General features: G+C 39.9%; 1 protein-coding gene across 2 annotated transcripts; it reads left to right on the top strand.

Annotated features, from left to right (window-relative positions):
* Nucleotides 1–333: 333 nt before the first annotated feature.
* UTP18 (UTP18 small subunit processome component) lies at nt 334–9,821 on the top strand. Of its 2 annotated transcripts, none has more exons than XM_052808282.1 (14): nt 334–681; nt 901–1,028; nt 1,133–1,228; nt 1,889–1,968; nt 2,224–2,309; nt 2,913–3,038; nt 3,925–4,099; nt 4,411–4,511; nt 5,339–5,429; nt 5,749–5,872; nt 6,768–6,942; nt 7,582–7,724; nt 8,951–9,010; nt 9,680–9,821. In XM_052808282.1, the coding sequence occupies exons 1-13, from the start codon at nt 382–384 to the stop codon at nt 8,973–8,975; spliced, it is 1,650 nt and encodes a 549-aa protein (XP_052664242.1). In that variant the 5' UTR covers nt 334–381; the 3' UTR covers nt 8,976–9,010; nt 9,680–9,821. The 2 variants fall into 2 exon arrangements, with proteins under 2 accessions (XP_052664242.1, XP_052664243.1); XM_052808283.1 differs by having other exon boundaries at nt 8,951–9,012; nt 9,685–9,821.
* Nucleotides 9,822–22,413: the final 12,592 nt, after the last annotated feature.

Here is a 22,413-nt window from a genome sequence, read left to right as displayed (position 1 = left end):
CCGACGCCGCTCGGTTTGCTTTTTGGTGGTTGGCGGAGCGCAGAGGATAGGCGCTGGGCCGCCGGTGAGGGGCGCTTGTTGTTACACGGGGAGGGGGACCCTGCCGGGAGTGCAATGGAGCGGCCCAGCCGTGGGCCGCGTCACGTGGAACGCGGGGTGGGGGGGAGGGAAGGAGGGCGGGGGAAGGAAGGCAAAGAAAGGAGGTCACGTGCCAGTGTCTTGAGCCCGGGGGGCGTGACCTGATCACGTGGGCTGAGGAGGGGCAGCGGTGCGCGCCTATCACGCCCGCGGGGCGGGGCAAGAAGCCGGTATAAGAGGGGGTGTCACGTGGTTAGCGAGCACGCGTTCCGGTTCCGGCGGGTGGCGGCCCGGCGGGGAGCCATGCAGCCGGCGGCGGGAGCGCCTCGGCCGGGCCCGGCAGCGGCCAAGAAAAAGAATAAAATGAAGAAAACGAAGAAAATAGCGAAGCAGCTGCCGCCGCGCGCGGAGGCGGCGGAGGCGGCGGCAGCTGAGCGGGCGGCGGCTGAGCAGGCGGCGGAGGAGGCGGCTCGGCGGGCCCGGCACTTGAAGTCACTCTCCCGCCGGTCGGGTGGCGAGCGGGAGCTGGAGGAGCTGGTGTTCGGTGACAGTCTCAACGTGGAGGAGGACGAGCTGCTGCAGCGCCTGGCCGGTCCTCGGCGGGTAGGGCTCGGGGCCTGGCGGGCTCTCCCGCCCCACGGCCTCTCCTGAGGCCCGGGCCCCGCCGGAGCGGAGCGCGGGGAGGCGGCGCGTTCTGCGGTCCCGAGCAGGGGCTGGTGCTTGCTTCGGCTCCTTGCCTCTGCCTGGTCCCCGCCGCCGTGTCTGTCATCTCCTCGCACCGGCCCGTGGCTGGGCTAAAATGGCCTGTTGGGTTGTTTTCAGCTTAATGCGACGGAGAGGAGAAGTCTCCAGAAAGACTCCAGCGATTCGGAAGTAGAAAACGAAGCAAAAGGTAAACTCCTGTCTAAAAAGCCAGCCTGGGTGGATGAAGATGATGAAGCTGAGGAGAAGTAAGTTCAAGCTTGCAGGTAGGAATTGTGTGTCACACTTAAGAGTGACTGTAAGTGGCTTCAGTTTGAATGATCTTCACGTTCTGTGTGTTTTTTCTGTGTAGTGTTGATATGACCCATAGATACAGGAAGGATTTAATGAAAAGTGATGCTGAGAAGATACTTACTAAGAAAAATCTAAAAAGAAGACTTGAAGAACAGTAAGTTTCATTAATGTTTTTGTGGTGAACTTTGTTAAGATGACATAAGATACATTTATTTGAAATTCAAAGTTACTTTCCTCTTTACCCGCTGTATTCATTTAGTCTCTTTAAAGCTAATGCTTCTTACAGTATTTTTAAATTGAAAATAATATGGAGAACAGTAAATAAAACGTGCATTTGCATTGTCTTAACTAATTTGTTTAAAACTTGCTTTAGCAGAGGTGCACAAACTAATTTGTCTTCTAGAGAGTTATACTAGCAATTTTTTATAGTGATACATTGCTTTGTAAATAGGCTGATGGAAGATGCTAGCTCAGTATGGTGTATAAGAATGAGCTGAAATGTGAATATAGGCAGATGGCAAAGCAGAACTGTAGATGTGTTTGGGTTGTCTTGGTATTAGCATGTATGGCTCCAAAGCACAGCGCTTTAATGTTTGGTATAGATTTGGCTTTAGTTTCATACTCAGGAAGTCAGCAAAACACAGAGAGCTGAGTGGAATTTTAAAAAACTTGCATAGTGTTCTAAGTGTGAGTAATGTTGCAAAATCATGACTATGTCTTGTAAGTGCTTAATGCATGGAAGGAAATTACTTTTTTTAAAAAAGTTGTTCATTCCGCCCCCCCCCCCCCCCCCCCCCCCCCCTTCTCTTGCTAGGTTTCAGCGAGCTATGGGAGGAGTTCCTGCCTGGGCTGATTTAGAAAACAGGAAGAAATCCAAAAGGACTGCAAGTGATAGTAAATAAATCTGTTACTATTCTAATAAGTGTTTCTGTGCATTTCCCGATTCAGTTTCTTAGAAAATAATTATTTTTTGTTTTCTCAGTTTCAGTAGTATCTGCTAGTAGTATCCAGTATATACTGGATAAGTCAGCTTTATTCCTTCCTTCCTTCAGCGTGCTTTGATTTAATTTGTTTCTGTAAGGAATTTGTAGGTTTTGATGTGGGAGTGTTTGTGGAATTGGCCTTTTCAATGTGCTTTGTCTTAATTAGGTGACAGTGATGAAGATGATAATCTGCTATGCAGGACTGGCAATTTTGTGTCAAACTCAGAGTCCCTGCCAAGAGGTATTTTGAAGGTAAAGGCACCTCATTTTGACCCATATGCACGCTTTGACTTCTTTCTTGCTATTTGGGCAGTAAAATTAGTGATCGTATGGATTTCTTCTTTGTTTCTGTAACTGAAAACTCTAAAGAGTAAATAATTGCACAAATTGGATAGTTCACATCATGAAAGCATGAAACAATAAATTGAGATGTATTGTTTGACATAAGAGTTATGTACTCTAAAGTAGTATCTTGTAGTAGGATTTTAATTTCTGCGTAGGAAGGATGGAATTCTCCCACAACTTTGAGGCTACTGAAATGGTCTTTGAGAATTGACAGTCTTAAATGAGTGTGTCTTATGCTATCTTAGTGTGTCTTATGCTATGCTTATGTAGACTGTTAATTTCAAAGTCAGTAGAAAGGTTAGCTAGTTTATCTTGTGTCTACACTGCTGCATTGAAGCAACTTGCTGAACTTTGTGTATGTTCTGCCTTATGTCTTGCTGTCTCAAAGTTCATCATAGGGTTTGAGATCTTGCTCTTGTAGAATAAAGAGCTATTAAATTGGCTGTTCATGAGCATAAGCAAAAATGCCCAAGTTGTACTTTGTTTTAAATGGCTTGATCTTTCTTCTAGATGAAGACCTGCTTGCCTGCTAATCAGGAACGTCTTGCTAATGGAAGACTGGCAACTGTGCAGTTTCATCCATCTGCTCAAGTAGTCATGACTGCTGGACATGATCGATCTGTGTCGCTCTTTCAGGTGAAGAACTTAAATCTATACTACGTAAATGGCCACTAATATGGAATCTTTTTTTATAAGTATACTTGAGATAGCCTGGAATGATAGACTTTCTTTTCTCTCTTCCTGTGATGGTGTGCTCACAGGGTTTGTAATGTCTGTGGTTACAGTGGAATTTGCTTGGTTCAAGGCATCTTGTTGGAAGAAATTTCCATCTGTGACTTTATACCAACCACTTACAGAGCTTAGGCAAACTTAGTTGTATCAGAGCTTTTAGTTGAAAATTTGTTTTTAAAAATGTTTGGGTTTAAGATTTGCAGTGAGGAGGACTAATGAGATTTTTTTTTTCCTTACGTTGTTTGTAAAGCCTGTAATGTGGGGAGCAGTCCACTTTAATCTAAAACTGTAGTATTGCTGTGAAATCATTTTGGGGGTGGAGAGGCTACTGCAGCAGGAAGCTACTCATCCTGGGACACTCCTCCTCTGTTCCTCTGAAAACTAAAGATTGTAACTCTATTTAGGAACTTTCAACGTGGCCCAGTATGGGTGAAATGGTCGAAGACACAAGTCGAATTTGACGCTCCCACAGGGCCACAGGAAAGAACGATGCAAAGCATATGTTTCTGTTTAGAAAAGCACAATAGAAGTGATTATTTGAACAAAACATGGGCAAGACAGGGGTGGGTAAGAGGTATGAAGTATATCCAGGAAGGCTGGGAGTGCCTGATGTATAGGCTGAGAAGACAAGAGCTAGGTTATTTGTAGATTGAGAAAAGAGGAAGAGATTAATGCTTCAAACTGGTGTACCTCTTACTGTTTAAGTCTCTTGTACTGGCTAGTTGATATGAATTTTCTATGTAAAAGTATTTGGTATGTTCCTTAATATGATAATCTGTTTTTTTTGAAGGTTGATGGTATAAGGAATCCAAGAATACAGAGCATCTATTTAGAGAGTTTTCCAATTTATAAGGCTTGTTTCAGTGTTGATGGAGAACAAGTTATAGCCACTGGTACTCACCATAAAATGTTCTTTGTGTATGACATGATGAGTGGAAGTATTATCCCTATACAGAAAGTAAGAGGTATGTTTTATAGTGCTGTAAATGTCTGGGCATAGTTGCAGCTGTCTCCAAATAGAGATGGCATATGAATTTGTTTTAAAAGGAAGTGCAGTGAATTGTTGGAGGTCATATTTTTAGCTTTAGTTTGTCTGGGATATTAAAAGTTAATTGTCATACATAAATGAGGTTGAGTTGTAGCTTTACTGTGACAGTGTATTACAGAAATGAAAAGCTGAAGTGGTGTCAGGTCTTATTCATATTCATCATACCTCTGAATGTTGAGGAAGAAGAATAAATTACGCCAATTTGAAGTTCTTGATCTCTTTTTAAAGGTGTGGAGGAAAGATTTCTCAGAAACTTTGAAGTCTCTCCAGATGGATCATTTATGCTTCTAACTGGAACTTCAGGTTACCTTCACTTGTTGTCAATGAAGGTAGTTTATCTTCATGGTTCGTGTAGCTTCAGTTTCTTTGTACCTTTTTCCTTTAGAATCTGCTTGTTTATATTTACTCTGAAAAGCAATCTAGTTTTCAGTTGAAAGAAAGATGTGACACATACCATGACAGCCTTCAAAAATGAGCTGCTGAATCAAGTAACTTTAGCTTTAGAAAATTATTTTGGGGTGTCTGAGAATTTTTTTTGACTATGCAGTTCTCTTTGGGACTGGTGGCACTAAGGCCAGGGTTTCATGGGTTTTTAAGCTGTTACTGGAAAAAGTTATATGTGGATGTTACATTTTGGCTGATTGCACAAACACTGTGCTGGCAAAAGGAATTGCCTCGGCATGGAAATGGGCATCTGAGGGCGGAAGGAATATACGGCTGCTTTTTTGGGAATAGCGCTAGTGTGTGCTGGTGTACCACGTTCATGAATCATGCCATCTACTGTGATTCATAATGCATATAGAATTTTTTCAGTTACATTTAAAAATGTCGTATGATGTCAGCTGGATTTGTTTTAAACTTTTACTAGGAAAAATACTTTTTAAAAAGAAAGTTCAGTTCTGTTATATAATGAAGACCCTTCAGCGAGGGAGCAAATGAATGTTTATTGAACTAGCTGTAGTTGTGCAATAATAAATTGATCATAGACTCATGAGCACCACTTGTGCTCTGGTCCATAGGCACTGAAAATGTTGATGCTGTTCTTTTAATGTCAGTGTAGCTAACTTAAGATTTTTGTGGGACAGGAGTATGGAAACAACTTTCCTACAGATTTTTGGTAGAATCATTGTCGCCATTGTTGTTCTTCATCCTATAGACAAAGGAACTGATTAGCACTATGAAGGTAAATGGAAGATGCACTGCATCTGCTTTCACTCCAGACAGCAGTAAAATATATAGCTATTCAAGTAAGTACTCTCTCTAACAGCACTAATCATAATTCCATTTAAATTGCATAAGTTTTTATAAGTGATTTGTTGTTTTGCAAAGATAATTAGAAGACGTTATGCCAGTATCTGGCATAAAAGTACAACAAAGTGATCAATCATTAAAGAATGGAGTTAACTATTTTAGTATGCCTTTAGTTGTTTTTTAAAAATACCCTATATTTGATAGTTGTAAATGAGCTAATAGTTGTCATCTAATTAAATTTATTTTAACAAAATAGACAAACAATGTGTTCCGTATATATGGTTTCTATAATCATCTACTTTATTCTGCAACTAGAGGAAGGCGAAGTTTTCATTTGGGATGTGAGAAGCAGAAAGTGTCTACACAAATTTGAAGATGAAGGTTCTTTGGAAGGCAAGTGCATCGCCGTTTCAAAAAATAACCAGTATGTGGCATGTGGGTAAGTGACTTGGATTTGACAACTACTTCCTATCTCATTTTGAAGCTCTTCAGTAAACCTTAGTGGTGGCTGGTGAGAGTGTAGGAACATGGAATAAGTTTGGTTTTAATAAGGTTAGAGTAGAGGTGAATAGATGAATATTGCCTGTTTTATGATAACTTAATTTGTTCTGTGTATATCTAAAATACCATAATACACTTAATACTGGCCGGTATCACTCCTAATGTATTACTGTTGTCATATGTGGGTTTAGCAGTTAATTTTGAAATCATACTGACTGAAATCACAAACTCTGTAGTACCAATGTTGATTCAGGGTGTTCCCCCTTTTCTAGTTCTCTTTCCTATATTCCTAATTTGGCTCCTACAAGATAGCGTGTTAGCATTTGAAAAGATACCTCAACTCAAAGTCACAAGCTTGAAAGTGTTTCTCCAAATATACTTACCAAGATGCAACTTGAGCTAGCGTATCAATTCTTTTAAATGAGACTAGCAAATACTTAAGTACAGCATGCATTTTCTTAGCTCACTGTAGAAGAGGATTTTTAAGTGGACTTACTCTACAGGGTATAAGAAAAAAAAAAAGCTTGAAACTATTTCAGAATCTTTTGATAGCAAGCTCTCATTGCTTTGAATTCATTCTGTGTAGGAGATGGGCTTATCAAGGCTCTCCACAGTTAAGTGTGTGACATATATAAATAATAAGAAAAAATAATCCTCCACTAAATACGGTTACAAACTCCAAAGAAAAATCAAGCTCCAAACAAAATATCGTTACAAACTCCAGTAAATAATTGGAAATTACTTTTTTCATTGAATGGTGGCAATAGATAACAAGGTAGTATGTACTGTAAATGTTACTTCTCAGTATAGTCCTTCTTAATTTCTTTTTTTAGTTCAGCTTCTGGAGTTGTAAATTTATATACTACTGATGTCTGTCTCAAAGAAAACCGTCCTAAACCAGTTAAAGCCATAATGAACCTAGTTACATCTGCTACATGTGTGACCTTCAATCCCACCACGGAAATTTTGGCAGTGGCTTCCCGTGAAATGGATGAGGCTGTCAAATTGGTATGTTCATCTTCTTTAGTACAAGCTTTTTTGTATCTTGATCAAAAATGTTCCTGGTGACATAATAAAACTGATATTGAGCAGATATGTATATTGCAAAATTTGCTAGACTGAGCAGATCAGGACATGTACAAGATACTGTACATTTATAAGAAAATAATGTTTTTGTTCAGGGAAGTTGTTCTGAAAATAACATCTTATGGTCTAGTTTACCTTTGGTTTTTCCCTTTCTAAAAATGCCCTTATTTCAGTGCTGTAAATATGACGCAGCAACAAACGTGAATTTTCAGCAGGCGTTAACTGTAACAGTCTTACTATGTAGTGTTTTTTCCTAGCTTATTCAAAATTTTGCCAGCCTTGTCAGAATTCTGGCCAACAGTGGAACTATTGAATTAATCTGAGGGTTTGGAAGCCCATTTTTACTGCTTAGATGTAGTTACTTAAAAATGAGTTGCAATAACTGGCTTTGTAGTGTGTTCCCTGCACCTTTTCTCTAGTAGGACTCTATAATGGTGTAGGATAGGAATATAACTGAACATTTGAACTTAACATTGACCTTCAATTTTTAAATTTGTACTTTAATTTGAATTTTACTGGCTTTTTCCTAATTGTTATAACTAATAACCTATTTCTCAATAGGTACACATTCCTTCATATACTGTATTCTCAAACTTTCCGGTGTTCAGAAGAAAACAGATTTACCTTACTCAATCTATGGACTTTTCTCCCAGAAGTGGTTTTTTCTCTGTAGCAAATAACAAAGGCAAAGCTTTGTTATTTAGGTATGTACTAAGTTAGGTTCATTCATCCCAGATAATATGTTTATATTCTGTAAGATGGGGCAGATGACTGGGAAATGATAAGGTCTGACTTCGTGATCTGAATTTCACCTCATGACTTAATTGAGTGCAGAGCTGGTTTCCCCTTCTGGAGAAGCAGCCTTGTTTATTGTCTGATTATAAAATATACATTGCTGCAGACATCCCTGTCAAAACTGTCGTTGTCCTTTTCTGAAAGAAATAGGATGTAAAAAGCCAGATACTGGATGTTTTCCCCATTAAAAAAAAACAGGTTCAGAGGATTAAAAGATCTGTGCTTCAGTGTTAACATCTGTATCTGGCATGGGTTTGTTCTAGTTGTAAAGGCAGGATGAATAGCATCTTTGGAGAGAGGGTGACTGAATACTGGCATAGATTGCTCAGAGAGGTTGTGGAGACTCCATCCTTGGAGATACTCAAAAGCCATCTGGACATGGTGCAGGGCAGCTGTCTCTGGGTGGCCGTGCTTTCAGCAGGGAGGGTTGGACCAGATGACCTCCAGAGGTCCTTTCTGACCTCAGCCATTCTGTGATCCTGCGATTAGAGCTCAGGCTCAGCGAGGTTTGAAGGCTTGCTGCGCATGCTGGATAGTGCATGTGAGAAGACCTCATGGTTTATCGTGAGGACATTGCCAGCTTACAATTAGATTCTAAAATCCTATTTTTAATGTGGAACTCGAACTCAGTGGTTGATGTCTGATTAGTATAAGCTTAACTTTAGCCTTTTTGTGAGAAGGGAGAAGTGGTGTGGGTTTGGTGTTTTGTTTTTTTTTTTCCTGCTGGTGTGGTCAGGGGTAAGGAGCGTTAATAACTCAGAGCAGGAATATTTCTTTTTTTAAACTAAGTAACTTTATGTGATCCTTGAAAAACTTTGCATTTCTAATGTGAGACTTTAATGATTTATGAAGTCTGACAGGGAGAATTTACAAAAGGACTCCCAAGCACGTCTGTAAAAATGTGACTAAATCTTGTGATTTGTCCTTTATTTGAACTTGAACTGCGTATTATAGTGGCACTTCAAGTAAATATAGCATGTGGATGATTGCTATCTTTTGCTACACCTGTGTTTCAGATCAGCTAAGAATACTCAAAGTGACACTACTGAATAGTTGTTCCTTCTTTGTGGTGGTCACTCAACAGGTTACTGAAGAGTTTTACATCTGTCTCAATCTTTTTTTTTTTTTCCTTCAGGCTGAAACATTATTCAGATTTTTAAAAGAAGATACAGGAGAAAATGGACCAGTAACTGAGGTAAAAATATCACTAGAACTCTTGACAACTTTGTCTTGAGGAACCTTATTTTCATTTTGCTACCTCCATCTCTTTATAGATGGCAACAAGAAGTTCTTAATACTGTGTAATCTGAAATTGTTCTGTCTGGATCACTCATGTAGTAGGCCCCACATGATGGGCAAGAGTGAGGCTTGTCTTGTCAATCTCAGCTTTTCTAATAATACTCTTACAGGGAGTAGGTAGTTCAACTAAACCTCTGCTTGGTCCTGTTGACAGCAGTTCTAAAAATCTGAATATATTTAAATCAAACTCATAGGCAGTGTTGTTAAAAACAGCTGTAGGCTGGCAGATACTTGGCTTGATCCTGTTATGAAGTCATGTAAGTGAGCCCACACAAGTCTGCGTAATTTCAAATGTAGGTTACATAAATTACTGAAGTTTGAAGTGTAGCTTGTGTGCAGATATGATTTTATTGTACACTTTAACCTCTTGGGAAACTGGAAAGACCTGTAGCCTTGACAGTAATACAGTAGTTCTGTTTGACTCAAAATGTGTTAATGATTGGAAGCTAAACTCATTCAGACTGAAAGCAGGTATGTCTTCTGCATGTTAAGCTTCAATATAATTTTGTGATGGCTAAATGTTTGGAAGATACTAACAAAATTCTCTGTACTGATCTTTCCCCAGGTGTTGTAACCTGCAGATACAAGTATGCTGGCAAAATCAAACAAGTTTTTTTATTTTATATGGAAGTTCAAAAATATTAATGCAACATCTGTGTGTTTGAATGTTGTTCCTTAATAAATGTACCTGATAAGTTTCCAGGCAAGTTGTTTCAACTTTTTCCAATCTTTTGTGTAAGCAAATGATTAAGTAGATTTTAATGGTTGGCATTCAAGCTAATGTCTTCAAGAAATCCTTAAAAGTCTTTAGTTATTATGATCATATGAAGTATTCCAGTGCTGAAACAGAAAACATCAGTTTTGTGTAAACTGTAACCTCTGCTCCATGTGTTCAGCTTGAGCTTTTCCATCAGCCAGGTCCATTTGAGGCTGGGTTGGAAACAGCATGTTGGTGGCTGGAGGAGCAAATTAACCTGAAACCCTGTTGATGCAGGTGTTGTAGTTCAGGCCAACTTAATGGGCCAGCTATAACTTTAAAGATAGCCTAAACCAAAAAGTGAGAAACACCAACCTCAGTTGTGCTTACCGCCTCTGATGTGTCACAAACAACTGTATGTAATGTGGTTTTAATTCTTAAGGAAGATGCCATTCTTACCTTCCTGTGAAAGCAAGGCATCCTGAGTACTCAATTTTTAAATCAGTTGTGAAATCCTGATACCATTAGGGTCACCAAGCAAGGACTACTTTACAGGTGTTGCTGGTTCTTCATCTGATGCCAAATACTGCACAGCTGATGGCTTTGTTCCTGAAGTGGCCACCTCTTTCTTTTTAAATATGTGAATGAAAAGTTGACTAGGAATCTGCTACAATAAAAACCCTGCTTTGAGAATAAATTGTGTCTAATATATGTCTGCTTCATGTGAGGGAGCTTTTTGGGCAGTAACATCAAGAGCAAGGTGCTCCAGTAACCAGTAGTGAAGTCATTAAGCCTTCAGTGAAAGTGGCATTACAGAAGAGGTACTCTGAGCATGAGAAAAAGCTAATTCTAGAACACTGTCAAAAATTTTAAATATATGAGCCTATTGTTAAATTCCTGTCATACTGTTTTAAAAAAAAGGATATTGTGTTTTCTGCTGTAATGGGTTTTTAAAATGTCTTTGCCAGTGATTCATCGTAAGATGAGAACTTGATTTCACACATCAGGGGAAAGAGCAGAATATGCTCTGGGGGTGTTAAATTGACTACAGTGTTTAACCTTATTGGAGTGCTAAACCTAAACTAAAAACCCTAGTATGGAAGAGCAAAATTATATCATAAGCACGCTTTATTAAGATGCTTGCTGTAGGATTCCTCTGTAACAAACAAATCTAGCTAAAATCTGGCTGGGACTGAGGTGTTGAATTTCAAAAATCTAGGTGCTGAAACTGGTTTGTGCCTTCACTAGAGGGCAGCACTTCATCACTTATTTGGAGACTTGTCTACTTCATGTTACTGAACAGTTTGTCCTGTGACAGCGCTGCTGTGGAGTGAGGTTTTGCTTGTGGTTATCGACACAATTTGCCTTTTAATCATGTCTGCATTTCACCAATAGGAAGGTTTGAGTAGTGTGACTTCATCCACAAAACTATTAATTTTTTTTAAATCAAAGACTTCTAAAAAGGTAGGGTTTTAAACATATTTAGTCTTTTACCAAATCTCACTGAAGTAGCTGTGAAGTATTTTAATGTGATTTAATCTGCGTGTCCTGAGAGTGTGCCGCTCTTTGCACAGTATGTGCTTCTTCACTTTACCATTAAAAAAAGCCAAAACCAACAAATCCAGTGACTCAAAGCTATATAACAAGTCATTGGCAGATCTAGAATTAGAACTTGAGAATTAATGGGTTCCCGGACTTGTTTAGTTAGCATAAACATGACCGTTTCTGATGTTCTACCTTGCCAATCCTGCTGACTTCTGGTTGTAAGAGGTCCAGATTGGATGGAACAGGAGGGTAAATGGAAAAGGTGTTACAAGACATACTGAGGTGCTGTATACTCTTGTATCACTGCAAGTGATTTTGAATAGTGGCAGGAAGGAAGGAGAGATTAAACATTTCTTTTTGCAAATTCTATGATATCAGTTGCAAATACTAAGCTCTATACTGAGTTATGGGGAGCACTGTAGTACAAGAATGTTTAAACTTTGTACTAAATATCTTAATTCTTGCTGTTGCTTTTTTGTCTTCTGGAAAACATAACTTGCTGTCCCATCCAATATAAAATAGGGAAGACTTTGGCCTTGAGAAATAAAGGAAACCTCAAGGTGCTTGTTGCATTTCTTAACGGGTTTTGAGCAATGATGCTTTCATATACTAAGCAGGTCTTAAAGGTTGGATGATGTGAAGTATTGCAAGAAGTTGAAACTGTTACTAGTGTGTCCAGGCATATTTATTTGCAATGTGATGAGTTATAATAAGTATACTTATCACTGTACTAATTCTGAAAAACTCAGCTGTCAGTTAGCCACGTGTTAAGAGTACTTAAGCTTTTGACCTATTTAAAACCTCTTTGTGTTTAATTCCTTTTTTCCTAGCATGGCTTTTTTTTTTGGCATTGCTAAGCTGAAGTTCTTTTAATGAATTATTTCTCTGCTTTTCCTCTCCTTCCGTTCTCCTTGGCAAAATAAATTTTTTTGATGTAGTCCATTAAATATTTATCACCGCAGCCTTTCCCCTTCAGGCTGTGATCTTGTCCGATTTTGCAAGCTAAAGAGAATTAGTCTGGTTAGTGCTTAGAAAAGGAAACCTCCAAGAAAAAAACAACTGACTAGATGTTAGAGTAACACTGGTTATTTAGAAGATTATTGGGTTTGCTACTAAGTCTGTCTTGAATCTGTTGTTTGACCCTGCTCCTGTTTGAGAGCTGTGTTTGTGGTGCATGTGGTTTAGCAAATTCCTAAAGGGCCGAATGTTTGTTTGTTTGTTTGTTTTTTTTCCTTGCCTCCTGTGTCTCATTCAATATCCAGGATTTCTGCTCTCAAAATTGTTTGGAAAGTTATAGTTCTGTAAGTCTCTTCCATGTGGAACCTTTTCAACTGTTACATGATTTTTCCAAATGCTTGGTGATCAGACAGAAAATTGGATTCTCCTCTTCGGATGTAGTGCTGAACCCATCTAGTGGATGTGGCAGTCATAGCACACATTGAAAAGAAGCTGGTTTCTCTCCGAAGTATTTGAAGATCTCTGATGATCCTCTAAATCCCTTTTTTTGCTAGAATTTGTAAGATATAGGGGGAAGATACAGAGCTCTTCTGGAGGATGTCTGAAATAAGTCTGTGCATGGTAAAATCCTCAGTTACTGCTCTCCAGTACCTCCAGGAGTCTAGCTGGTATCTAATACACCACACCATCGCTTACTCTTGCACTGAATTCTGCTGTATTTGTGCTGCATTTCCTTTTGGATAACTAGCAGCAGCAATGTGCTGGGCATTTAATGACACGTTACTGTCATTGTTTGGATTTCTTCTGTTGAAACCGTGGAACAATGATCTTTTTTTTTCTGGAACAAAACATCTCTTGGGTACTCGGATGTTTTTGTCCCCTGTTTGTGTCACAGTGAGATGGCAATACAGTCTAACCCATTTTGGGACACTTTCACTGAGGCAGTCTGCACCTGAGTACTTTCTTCCAATGATTAAAACTATGCAAGTTATACATCTTATTAAATTACTTTGAGACCCCTTAACCGGAATGAAATCTTATAAGCTGAGACACTTGGAAATGGCTGCAATATGATTTGGTTTTCATAATGGATATTGTAAAGCGTGCCTGAGATCTCAGTCTTCATAGTATTATATTTTGCACATAAGATTGCCTGTCACATGATATTTCCATTTTGTGTGTGCAATATTGAATGTTTCATTACGCTTAAACAGGTGGGAGGAAGAGTTGAAGCAGAGAGGAGTTTGGAAACGTGATGCAGGAGCCCTTACTTATCATTGCTACCCACTGCTATTCTTCTGCCTTGTCAGAAGATCAGGGGTCTGTGTTTATTATGGGTTTAGTGTATATTCTATTGTATTTTCAGTCAGTTTCTACTGAATTGAGACTGAGTTCAGAAATTAAGCCTAGCAAGATGTTTTTAACAGATTTATGTGGCTAGGAGCCGAGGGAAGTTGAACTTCCAATTCAGGATCTTTGAAGACGCATCCATTTTATGAAGACTGAGTAACTTCTGTCTGCAAATCCTGATGCGGTGTAGTGTTTAGCTAAGGCTCTGCATCACATGCTGAAATAAACATGCTTAAGCACAAGGGTTCTTTATTCCTCTTTAATCTTTGTTTTAAGCTTTGGATGCAGATTTCTAAGTTACTGGAAGAGAAAAGGTGTTTTGAGTACTTGGAATTCAAAGATAATTGTTCAAAAACTTGTGTAATCACTCAACCTCAGCATCCTGCTGTTCAGGAGATTGTTTCGGTTACTTGGTGAAAAACTATTAGCCCTGATCTACTGGGAGAATTGCATTAAGAATGAAATAACGAAGCCATGGATTTTTTTCTTCTGTAGCTTCTCTAATGAATGCATTGTAACAGCAACAGCTTGTTCTGAGCTTCACTGTACTCCATAGCTGCATTGTGCTTCCTTGGAGAATGTTGTCCTTCATTTGTACAGACGTGTTACACACGACTGCAATCACAGCCATGCGTATGTGCACACTAACAGACTTCAGTGGATCTGGGCCACCGTGCAAACTACCTTTTTCTGCCCACAGGGATTAGATTCTGGAGATAGCAGTTCAGCTTGCTGAAGAAGTTTTTGTGTAGGCTGGAAGATACAAACTAGGTTACAGAAGAAAAAAATTGTGCCTTGTTAATCAATAACACTTCGCACCGATTCCTTGTGTGAATTCTGCAGGATATTGAATTTGTACTGCTAAGAGTCATTATTAACAAAATACAAGTATCTGTTACACTGTGGGACAATTGTTACCACTCTGTCCTAACTACAGTAAGCTTCAGTTCAATAAAGGTAAGCTAGAGGGAAGATCACTATACTGTGGGATAAAGTGATTGTAGTTTGGAAATGAAAGGAAAAGTCTTTGATAATAGGAAGTTCAAGGTTACATTTAATTGAGGACACCCAAGAAGTGGTTGGGTAAATATAATAGGAAAATGACATGGGATTCATGAATAAGAGACAAATTTGTATAAGTTAATTTTGTATGTAACAGCCATTATTGCTTATAAAAATATTTATGTCTATATTAAGGCAAACCAGCCTTTCATCTGCATAGATTTATCTAGCAGAGTCAGGCCCCCAAGCTGCTTGTAATAACTACAGAGTAATTCATGGGCTGTCAGCTTTCAAGCCACTTTGTGCTGGAGTATTTCAGGTATGTATTATACCACATACTGGGATGAAGCTATAGAATAAAGCGATGCGTACCAATTAAGATTAATTACTATAAAAGATTGAGTATTATAGACAGATATTTGGCCAACATTGAGCAAATCTCCAATTAAAGTTTTCTTTCTTGAAAAAAGAACATTGTTTGACTGAACAATGCTGATTTTCTATCCCTAAATATGTCTTGACCTATTATAGCTGGATGTAATGACTTATTCTAGTGTAATTGTGGAAAAGAATAGAAGCAGTACTTGGGATCCCTCAAGTGTGCGGGTTTCAGTTACAGAAGAAGCCAAGACTGAATGCTGTTTCCAGCTGAGTGGAAGACTTTTTTTGTGACTCTTATTCCTGGTTTAAGTCATGTGTGACAGCAGCCTTGATAGCAATGCTTTACTCAAGATACTGAGGAATTCAGTACTACATGGATTATAATGAGGTCAATCAAAAGTTTTACATTTTGCATAGCTAAGCTTCCCAAACAGACCTATGTAACTTAGGGCTACGTCTGAGCTGTTGGAGATTGGAAAGCCATTTTGAAATTCAGGACTATAAACAGTACCCTTTCCCATGGTAGGATGGAGATTATGTATTTTACTGTAGCTTTTGAAGGAATGCTGCAGGTGCACACTTACCCCTAGGAGTGTTGTGAAGCTGAATCTGTGCTTCTAACATTTCTCGAGGTGTTTGAATAAAAGGCGTGATAGGCACAGACTAGCAAAGGTGCAGATTACTGTGGTCAGAAAAGAAACCAGTATTTTGCTTAAAACTCATCCTACTGTGCTTAACATAATAGCAATTTGTACTTAGTGCAGGTACAATGTCCACTTGATAGTCTTAAAGTGAAGGCACTGTGTAACTCAAATCAGTGTCCTGAAACCCAGCAGGACTAAGTTATGGAAAAATGTTAATGTATTCTTTCATTGTAATAATCTGTACCTGCAGCCCCTTCAGTTTGAAGGTCCAGAAGGGCTTTATTAAGGCAAGGAATCATGCATAGTAAGTAATATTAGGCTCATCTCAGGGGTGGGGGTAAGAGGTACAGAGCGGAAATAAATTACATGCCGAGTCAAAACTGGGACTTTCAGCTTAGTTTCTTGATTTCCTGTCTTTTTTTTTTTAAACACTAAATTAGCTTGTCTCTTTGAAAACTGTGCGTTGTCCTGTTCTTGCATGCACGCCTGCTGTTTCCTTTTTTACTGGCTTGCAGTTCTGGAATGATACTTGAGGTGTTTCATTCATTCTCCAATCTGTTCTCCTTCCCCAGATACTTAAAAGTGACTCTGCTGATGAATACAGCATTTAGATTTTTGTGAAGAACACTAGTTCTGTGGGAACCGACATTGTTATCAGTATTTCTAACTAACCTGTCAGCCTTGGCAGGTTTCTGCAGAAAGATGCTCATCTTACAAAAGTTCAGATTGTTGCAGAAAATTCCATCTTGCACAAAAATTTGTAGGTTCTTGTGGCTCTTATGGATACAGATGAAGGTGTAATCCAGTAATGTGGAAAGGAGGGGGGCCTTGTGGAAAAAATAGGTGCAATAAAGTTGGCTATGGTCAGGGCCATGTAAAAATAATTACCTTTATTATAAACTTACATAAAGATCCTGCTGTCTGCATGGCTAATAATGCCAGAGCGGCTCTTCCACTGTGAATGTTGTCTAAGGTCCTAAACATTTTGTGTCACCATCTGTCTTTACTCTGTATGAAAGACATTAAATAAATCCTTTAAGAGAGAGGGAATAAACCCCACCCGCAAATCCCTGAGAAGTAAATTTTTACACAAAGCCTGAAGGAGACTACCTTTTATATTAGCTGTCTGGTTTCTTGTCCATAAAGTGAATTCCAGTGATGTTAAGGGTAGGTGTGATATTTAGGAGCTGTGACATACTTAACAGTAGAAAGATTACCCAGCAGTTAGCAAAAAGTTTAGAAGAAATCATCTATGGCAGTTTTAATCTGTGATGATTTCTACAGGCTACATCAATGCATTGCACAAGACTCGAATGACAAATTGAGAAAAGTGTTCAGCAACATGCAGTCAGCATTGTATCTATTGCTGAAATAGTTACTTAATGCTATTTTGCTTATCTGGACTCAGGGTGTCTTAGTAAACAAATGTCTCATTACAATACATGCAGAATCGTGCAGTTCATTTGGTACCGTCCTAGCTCTATCCAGAAAGAAGCTGAGATACACCTCTGGAAACTGCATTTTTGGGGCACACCTTTAAAACTAACAGCCATAGTAACTCACTTATTTGTTTGAATATATCCTCCAGCAAATCATGTCTTCACCTCAGAGCAATTAAAACAGTGGAACAGAACTTCACTTGAATGCATTTAATGCTTTACTCCTGCTTTTGCCATATGCTGATTTCTCCCAGAGGGAGAAAAACTGAGTACCATGTAAGATTTTCCAAATACAATAATAAATGAGTGGGTGTTTGAGCTCTGAAAGGATGTGAATCTCTGAAGCTGGCTTAGCTGATTTGGTATTTTAGTTGCATAGAGTAAATCCAACATTTTCAGGCAAGTTTTCAGCTCAGAAACCTGTGTGTGCTTATGCACAACATTGCCAAGAACAAATGAAGGTGAAGCACGCACGATAAATTAATGAACAGGTCAGGCCTCTGGTATCCCACTTTCCCAGTTCTGGAAGATGTTACTAACTTTTAACTATAGTAATTAACGTGTTTTTGCTGAAGGGCTCTGCGAGAAGGGGAACCCCAGCCCCTCCTGCCGCCTGTGCCCAACGTGGGGCACGGCTGCCTGGCAGGCGGTCGCTGGCAGCCTGGCCAAGCGCTCCTCGCACGGCTCAGCAAGTACAAGCAGCCTTTGCTTTTGCCGTGAAAGAGCTTCTGTTATCCTGGTTGGATGCGAGGGGATGTTACTTGGATGCTTTTCTATGCAAGGAGGCTCCAGAAGGACTGTTAAAGGACTGGTGAGACGAGGAGAAGATTACTGCTCAGCTGTCGATGCGTTGTACCTCAAGGCAGAAGTTCAATGGGGGGAAGATGCTCAAGGGGAGGGGAAACCTCGTTTTTCTTCTACAGCTTACAGGTTGCAAGATTTCCAGGTGCTAGGTGTCTCTGGCAATCAGTATTTTAGCAGTCTGGCTAATGAGTGATAGAAAGCTGGTATTACAGGTCTGGTGTGATTCTGGGTGTAAGTCCAGCTTACCACTTCGGTAAGAGCTGTGAGGTCTATGGCTGCTCTAGTCTGGTGCTTTAGGGAGTCCCAAAATTCCCAAGTTGTTCTTTTTCTTCTGAGCTTTTCTGCCTTTTCCCCAATCTATCCTCTGGGAACCTCTTCCTTGCTTTCAGGCAGACTCGGAGAAGACCCTAGAAAAAAGATTGTAGTAAGTCTCTAGCTTAGCCAGCATTCTTAATCTAAAGATATGAGGCACGTAATTGCTGTAACACTCATAACAGTTTTAAGTCAGTGCAAAGTTAGCCAGTATTTTTAATCGGGCTACTTCACAGTTAGATTATGTTCCTGATGAGTATGTCATTGCTTCATTAGTTTTCTCCCCTGCATTTTGATAGCAAATGATCCTTTGCTCTCAAGGACATTGCCAGCATGCACGTTTCTGTGAAGCACATGGCGATACCAATTACAGATACATTTTACTATGTAAGTGCCCATGCACTTCCAGAGACCAGTGCAGTAAGAAGCGTTAGGGAAGAAAACTTGCAAAAATTGAGTTTAGTAAATTTTTATGGTGATGATTTTATATACATATATATATTGTGGTGATAAAAGTGGAGAGATTGATATACTCCAGCTACTAACATATACTTCATTAACTTTATTAGGCAAAATTACTTAAGACTTCATAAATATCAAATGCTAGTCCCTGCACAGAGTGGTATCATAGCATTTATAAGCATCATTAATTGCTGGAGCATATACTTGCACGCGGGTGTTGTAGCAGAAGCGAGGTCACTCTAAAGAACTCGGATATATATATTTATTTTCTGTCAAACAATTTCATGAATGCATGGGAGTTTTAAAAGTATTTCAAGGAGATCTGCATTTCATTAATCATCTGTACTTATGCCTTATTCTGAAGTTTTTACCCAGCAAAATATCAGCAGGGTATGTCAGGTGTTTCTGGCTGGATGAAGGTTTATGGGGTCATGGGTTTAGACTGCAGAAACCCTTGAATTTTGAGATGCTGAACACCTGCGCTCTGGCTGAAATCAGCAGGAGAAACTTGCATCGTGTGTTGTTACAGAGGGCCTGAGGTGCATTCCTTCTCTTCCTGTGCTCACTGAGTGGAGTAGTCATGAGGTTAAACACTTCAGGACCTACGTAATAGCAATTATTTACCTCCAGGCCTTGCGAATGAAGTCTAGATTCAGCAAGCCCTTTAAAAACGAAAAGGAAAAAACCTTCAAAATCGTGAGGCTGGGTCTTGTTCCTACAGAATTCAGAAGGAGCAGGTACATATTGCTTCATTTTAGGCTATTTTTTAATTACAGCACCAGATTTTTCACCACACTATTTCTTACTTGTACTAAGAACTGTGACCACCCAAGGTATTACAGAAATGGCTACACAAATGGATTTGTGCCAAGAGCAAGCACAGGTTGAACTTGTTAACACTGGCACCTTAATGAGGTTAAATGGAGAAGCCTGTGGTAACTGGGGTGTGATAGGGTGGCTGTGCTGCAGGAAACTCGATCTGAGCAGGATCAGATCACAGCTAGAAGCTCCTGCACGGGCAAACACACCTCAGGGGAAAATATGGTTGAATTTGGGAAGGCGGGTAAGAGTTTCTCTGCAATATAATTCTCTTCTGAATCCTTGTCCTAGAGGTCAAAACTTTGCCTGTTGGTCTAGTTGTGAGATGCTGATAAATGGGTTTGGTGCAGCTCAGAGCTGAAGTTCCAGATAACACCTCTGATCAGTTGTTTCTTTTGCAATTTGAGTTTCACTATTTTGATAATAACTGAGTTCTGGAGAAGGGCATCCCCAATGGAATTTAAAGGGCTTTCTTGAAAGCCCCAGGGCTAGATCAGTTAATCTAAACATGGTGAGCTATCCGGAGTGCGATATTATTATTATTATTGTCACAGAAGCTCTTTACTCAGGAATGGACTGAGGTAGGATCCCTTTCCTGAGAGATCTGCTTGCATTTACAGATTTATATCAGGAAAGCTGTGGGGTTGCAGGCCAAAAGGAATGACTGCCAGGACAGGAGACTGCTTACCTGCTTCATGGTATTTTCTCTAATTCCCAGCTCCTCGCTGGTGGTTTTGGTTCACCAGGACAGTGTGGATTGCCAGTTTACAGAGGAGGGAGCAGCTGCTGTGCTCCTTTATCCCACCCCCCCGCCCTGCGTCCATTAGCTTTCCACAGTATTGTTTGATGAAACGTCTGTTCATCGTTAATCTGTGCTCATGGAAGTAAAAAAGAACAAACAAAAGAACATTAATGTATTGCTGTGGCTAGGAAATTCATGGGTCCTCAACATTTAATGTTAAGAGCCCCTGAAATGAGTATCCTAATTAGTCCTGCTTCGAGTCCATCTCTGCCGGGGATTTTTATCATGTTAAATGTGTTAAATCTGGTGACTCTGCATGCAGCCAGTTATCTTGAAGGACCTGTATCCTGGTATTAGCCCTGTTCTATCTGCAATGTGCTGAGTGATGTGACTTAAAATCCGTAAGGATCCTCTGGTGGGATGAGGAGGAAGGCAGCAGTGCTGCAGCAGCTCGTATCAGAGCAGAGGCGCATCCCTCGTGCTCCCTTCCCACAGGTTATTGTGTTTTGCTTTCTGTGTATAAAGCTGTTCAATTGCTCTGGCTGTTTGTAAAATTACCGCAAGGTCTAACTGTGTATTAATTCTTAACTGTGTTAGGTATAGTTCCATGAATTACACTGACAAAGTTGCCTAATGTTGCTTAGCACCTCCCTTTGCCAGTTGAAGGATGGAGTGGGCTGTTTGGGTTCTGTCCCTTACAAAGGTGATGATGAGCTGCTGGACAGATTTGTCACTAATACCTGGGTGTGCTTCTAGGTATCCTGTTTGGCAGTATTTTTGCTGATATGGTCCCTCTAAAGCTAAAAGAGCAGTGGATGATTTGTAAGCATGAAAAAAGACCTCTTATTTTGTTGGAAAAAAATTTGTACTAGCTGTGCAAAGAAGCTTCATGTTTTTATGTGTAGATGTCTTGGAAAATTTCGGGGGGGGGGAAAGACATTAGGCTTTTATAAAAAGAGCCTTCTGGTACCCTTACTCAGAAGAACCGTATGCAGAGTAGTCAGCATGGATAAGTGTTCTTTCAGCTGAACTCTGCTACCCAAGGGAACAGGATGTTCTTGAAAGTTCAAATCAAAATTTAAATCTTACTATTAGACAAGAAGAACATGTAAAAACACACAGCTCTGATATGGGTTGTTTATTTACTTTATTTTTTCCTCCCCGTATCTCTGCTCAGGTAGAAGGACCCGCATTCTGGTTAATCTTTCTCCAACTGAATGAAAATGTGATTAAAAAGGGGGGCGGGGGGGGAGTAGTTATTAGGCCATGTGGCAGAATTTCGGCCATGAGGGAGCTTTTTTGATCAGTGTGAGAGCATGCAGGAGTGAAAGAGCTGGCGAGGCTGTATGGGGCTCTCCTTTGACATCCCATCCCCACCGTCATGTCTGGTTATGATTGTATACGCTGTTCTGGCGTACAGCTCCCTGTAGGGTTGGGCTGTTGGGCTTTTCTGGTCTAGCAGCTCTACCAAGGGGTGCTGGCTCTGCCATTCCTGCTTCTGATAACTGCTGGAGAAAACTCATTTCCAGGCTAAATCCTTTTCATTGTGATAAATTCTATTTTTTTTTCCTCTACATCTTTGCTTTCCAACTTCACTTCTTCCTTTTTAATATAACTAGCCCAAGTGGGATAAAGGCAAAGAGTAAGCGGCTGCACCCTAGGTAAAATTTATAGCTTTTGAAAAGCTCCTGCAGCTCAGGGTGTTAATTGTAACCTGGGACTGGAGCTTGAAGAAGTAAATCTTTAATAACCTCATGCGCTGCTGCTGGAAAGGGGAAAAAGACTGAACAGTCTCTTCCCCTAAACATAATGCTGTAATGTCTTTTTGCAGCAGTTTTAGTGATGCCACAAAACTTGGAATTTTTTTTTAAATCCTAAAAGTAGTCCCAGGCATGCTTATATGTACTAGGGCTGTCTCCAGATTTTTCCAGTGTTCAAGCAGAATTTAATTTTGTAATGGTGACATAGGTGAGGGAGAGCAGGAGTGATGTACCTGTTGAGGAATGGGTGGGAGACCTCAGCATGACTGCCCAGTGAAGCTGGGAGAAGGAGGGTGTTCAAGGGACTGGTTGCATGGCTGGATTTCTTCATTTTCTCTTTTGTTCTGCCTTCTGTTTCACCTGGGGCTTATCTTGTTTGTATGCA

This window comes from Harpia harpyja, chromosome 14, assembly GCF_026419915.1.
Source record: "Harpia harpyja isolate bHarHar1 chromosome 14, bHarHar1 primary haplotype, whole genome shotgun sequence".
Taxonomy (NCBI): domain Eukaryota; kingdom Metazoa; phylum Chordata; class Aves; order Accipitriformes; family Accipitridae; genus Harpia; species Harpia harpyja.
This window is presented reverse-complemented; position numbering and strand designations above follow the sequence as displayed.

What these genes read in the sequence shown, in the direction of transcription:
- UTP18 (XM_052808282.1), top strand. Translation starts at nt 382, where the DNA reads ATGCAGCCGGCGGCGGGAGCGCCTCGGCCGGGCCCGGCAGCGGCCAAG. An exon ending in CAAAAGGACTGCAAGTGATA is followed by an intron (nt 1,969 to 2,223) that starts GTAAATAAATCT and finishes TGTCTTAATTAG; the next exon opens with GTGACAGTGATGAAGATGAT. An exon ending in AACCAGTATGTGGCATGTGG is followed by an intron (nt 5,873 to 6,767) that starts GTAAGTGACTTG and finishes TTCTTTTTTTAG; the next exon opens with TTCAGCTTCTGGAGTTGTAA.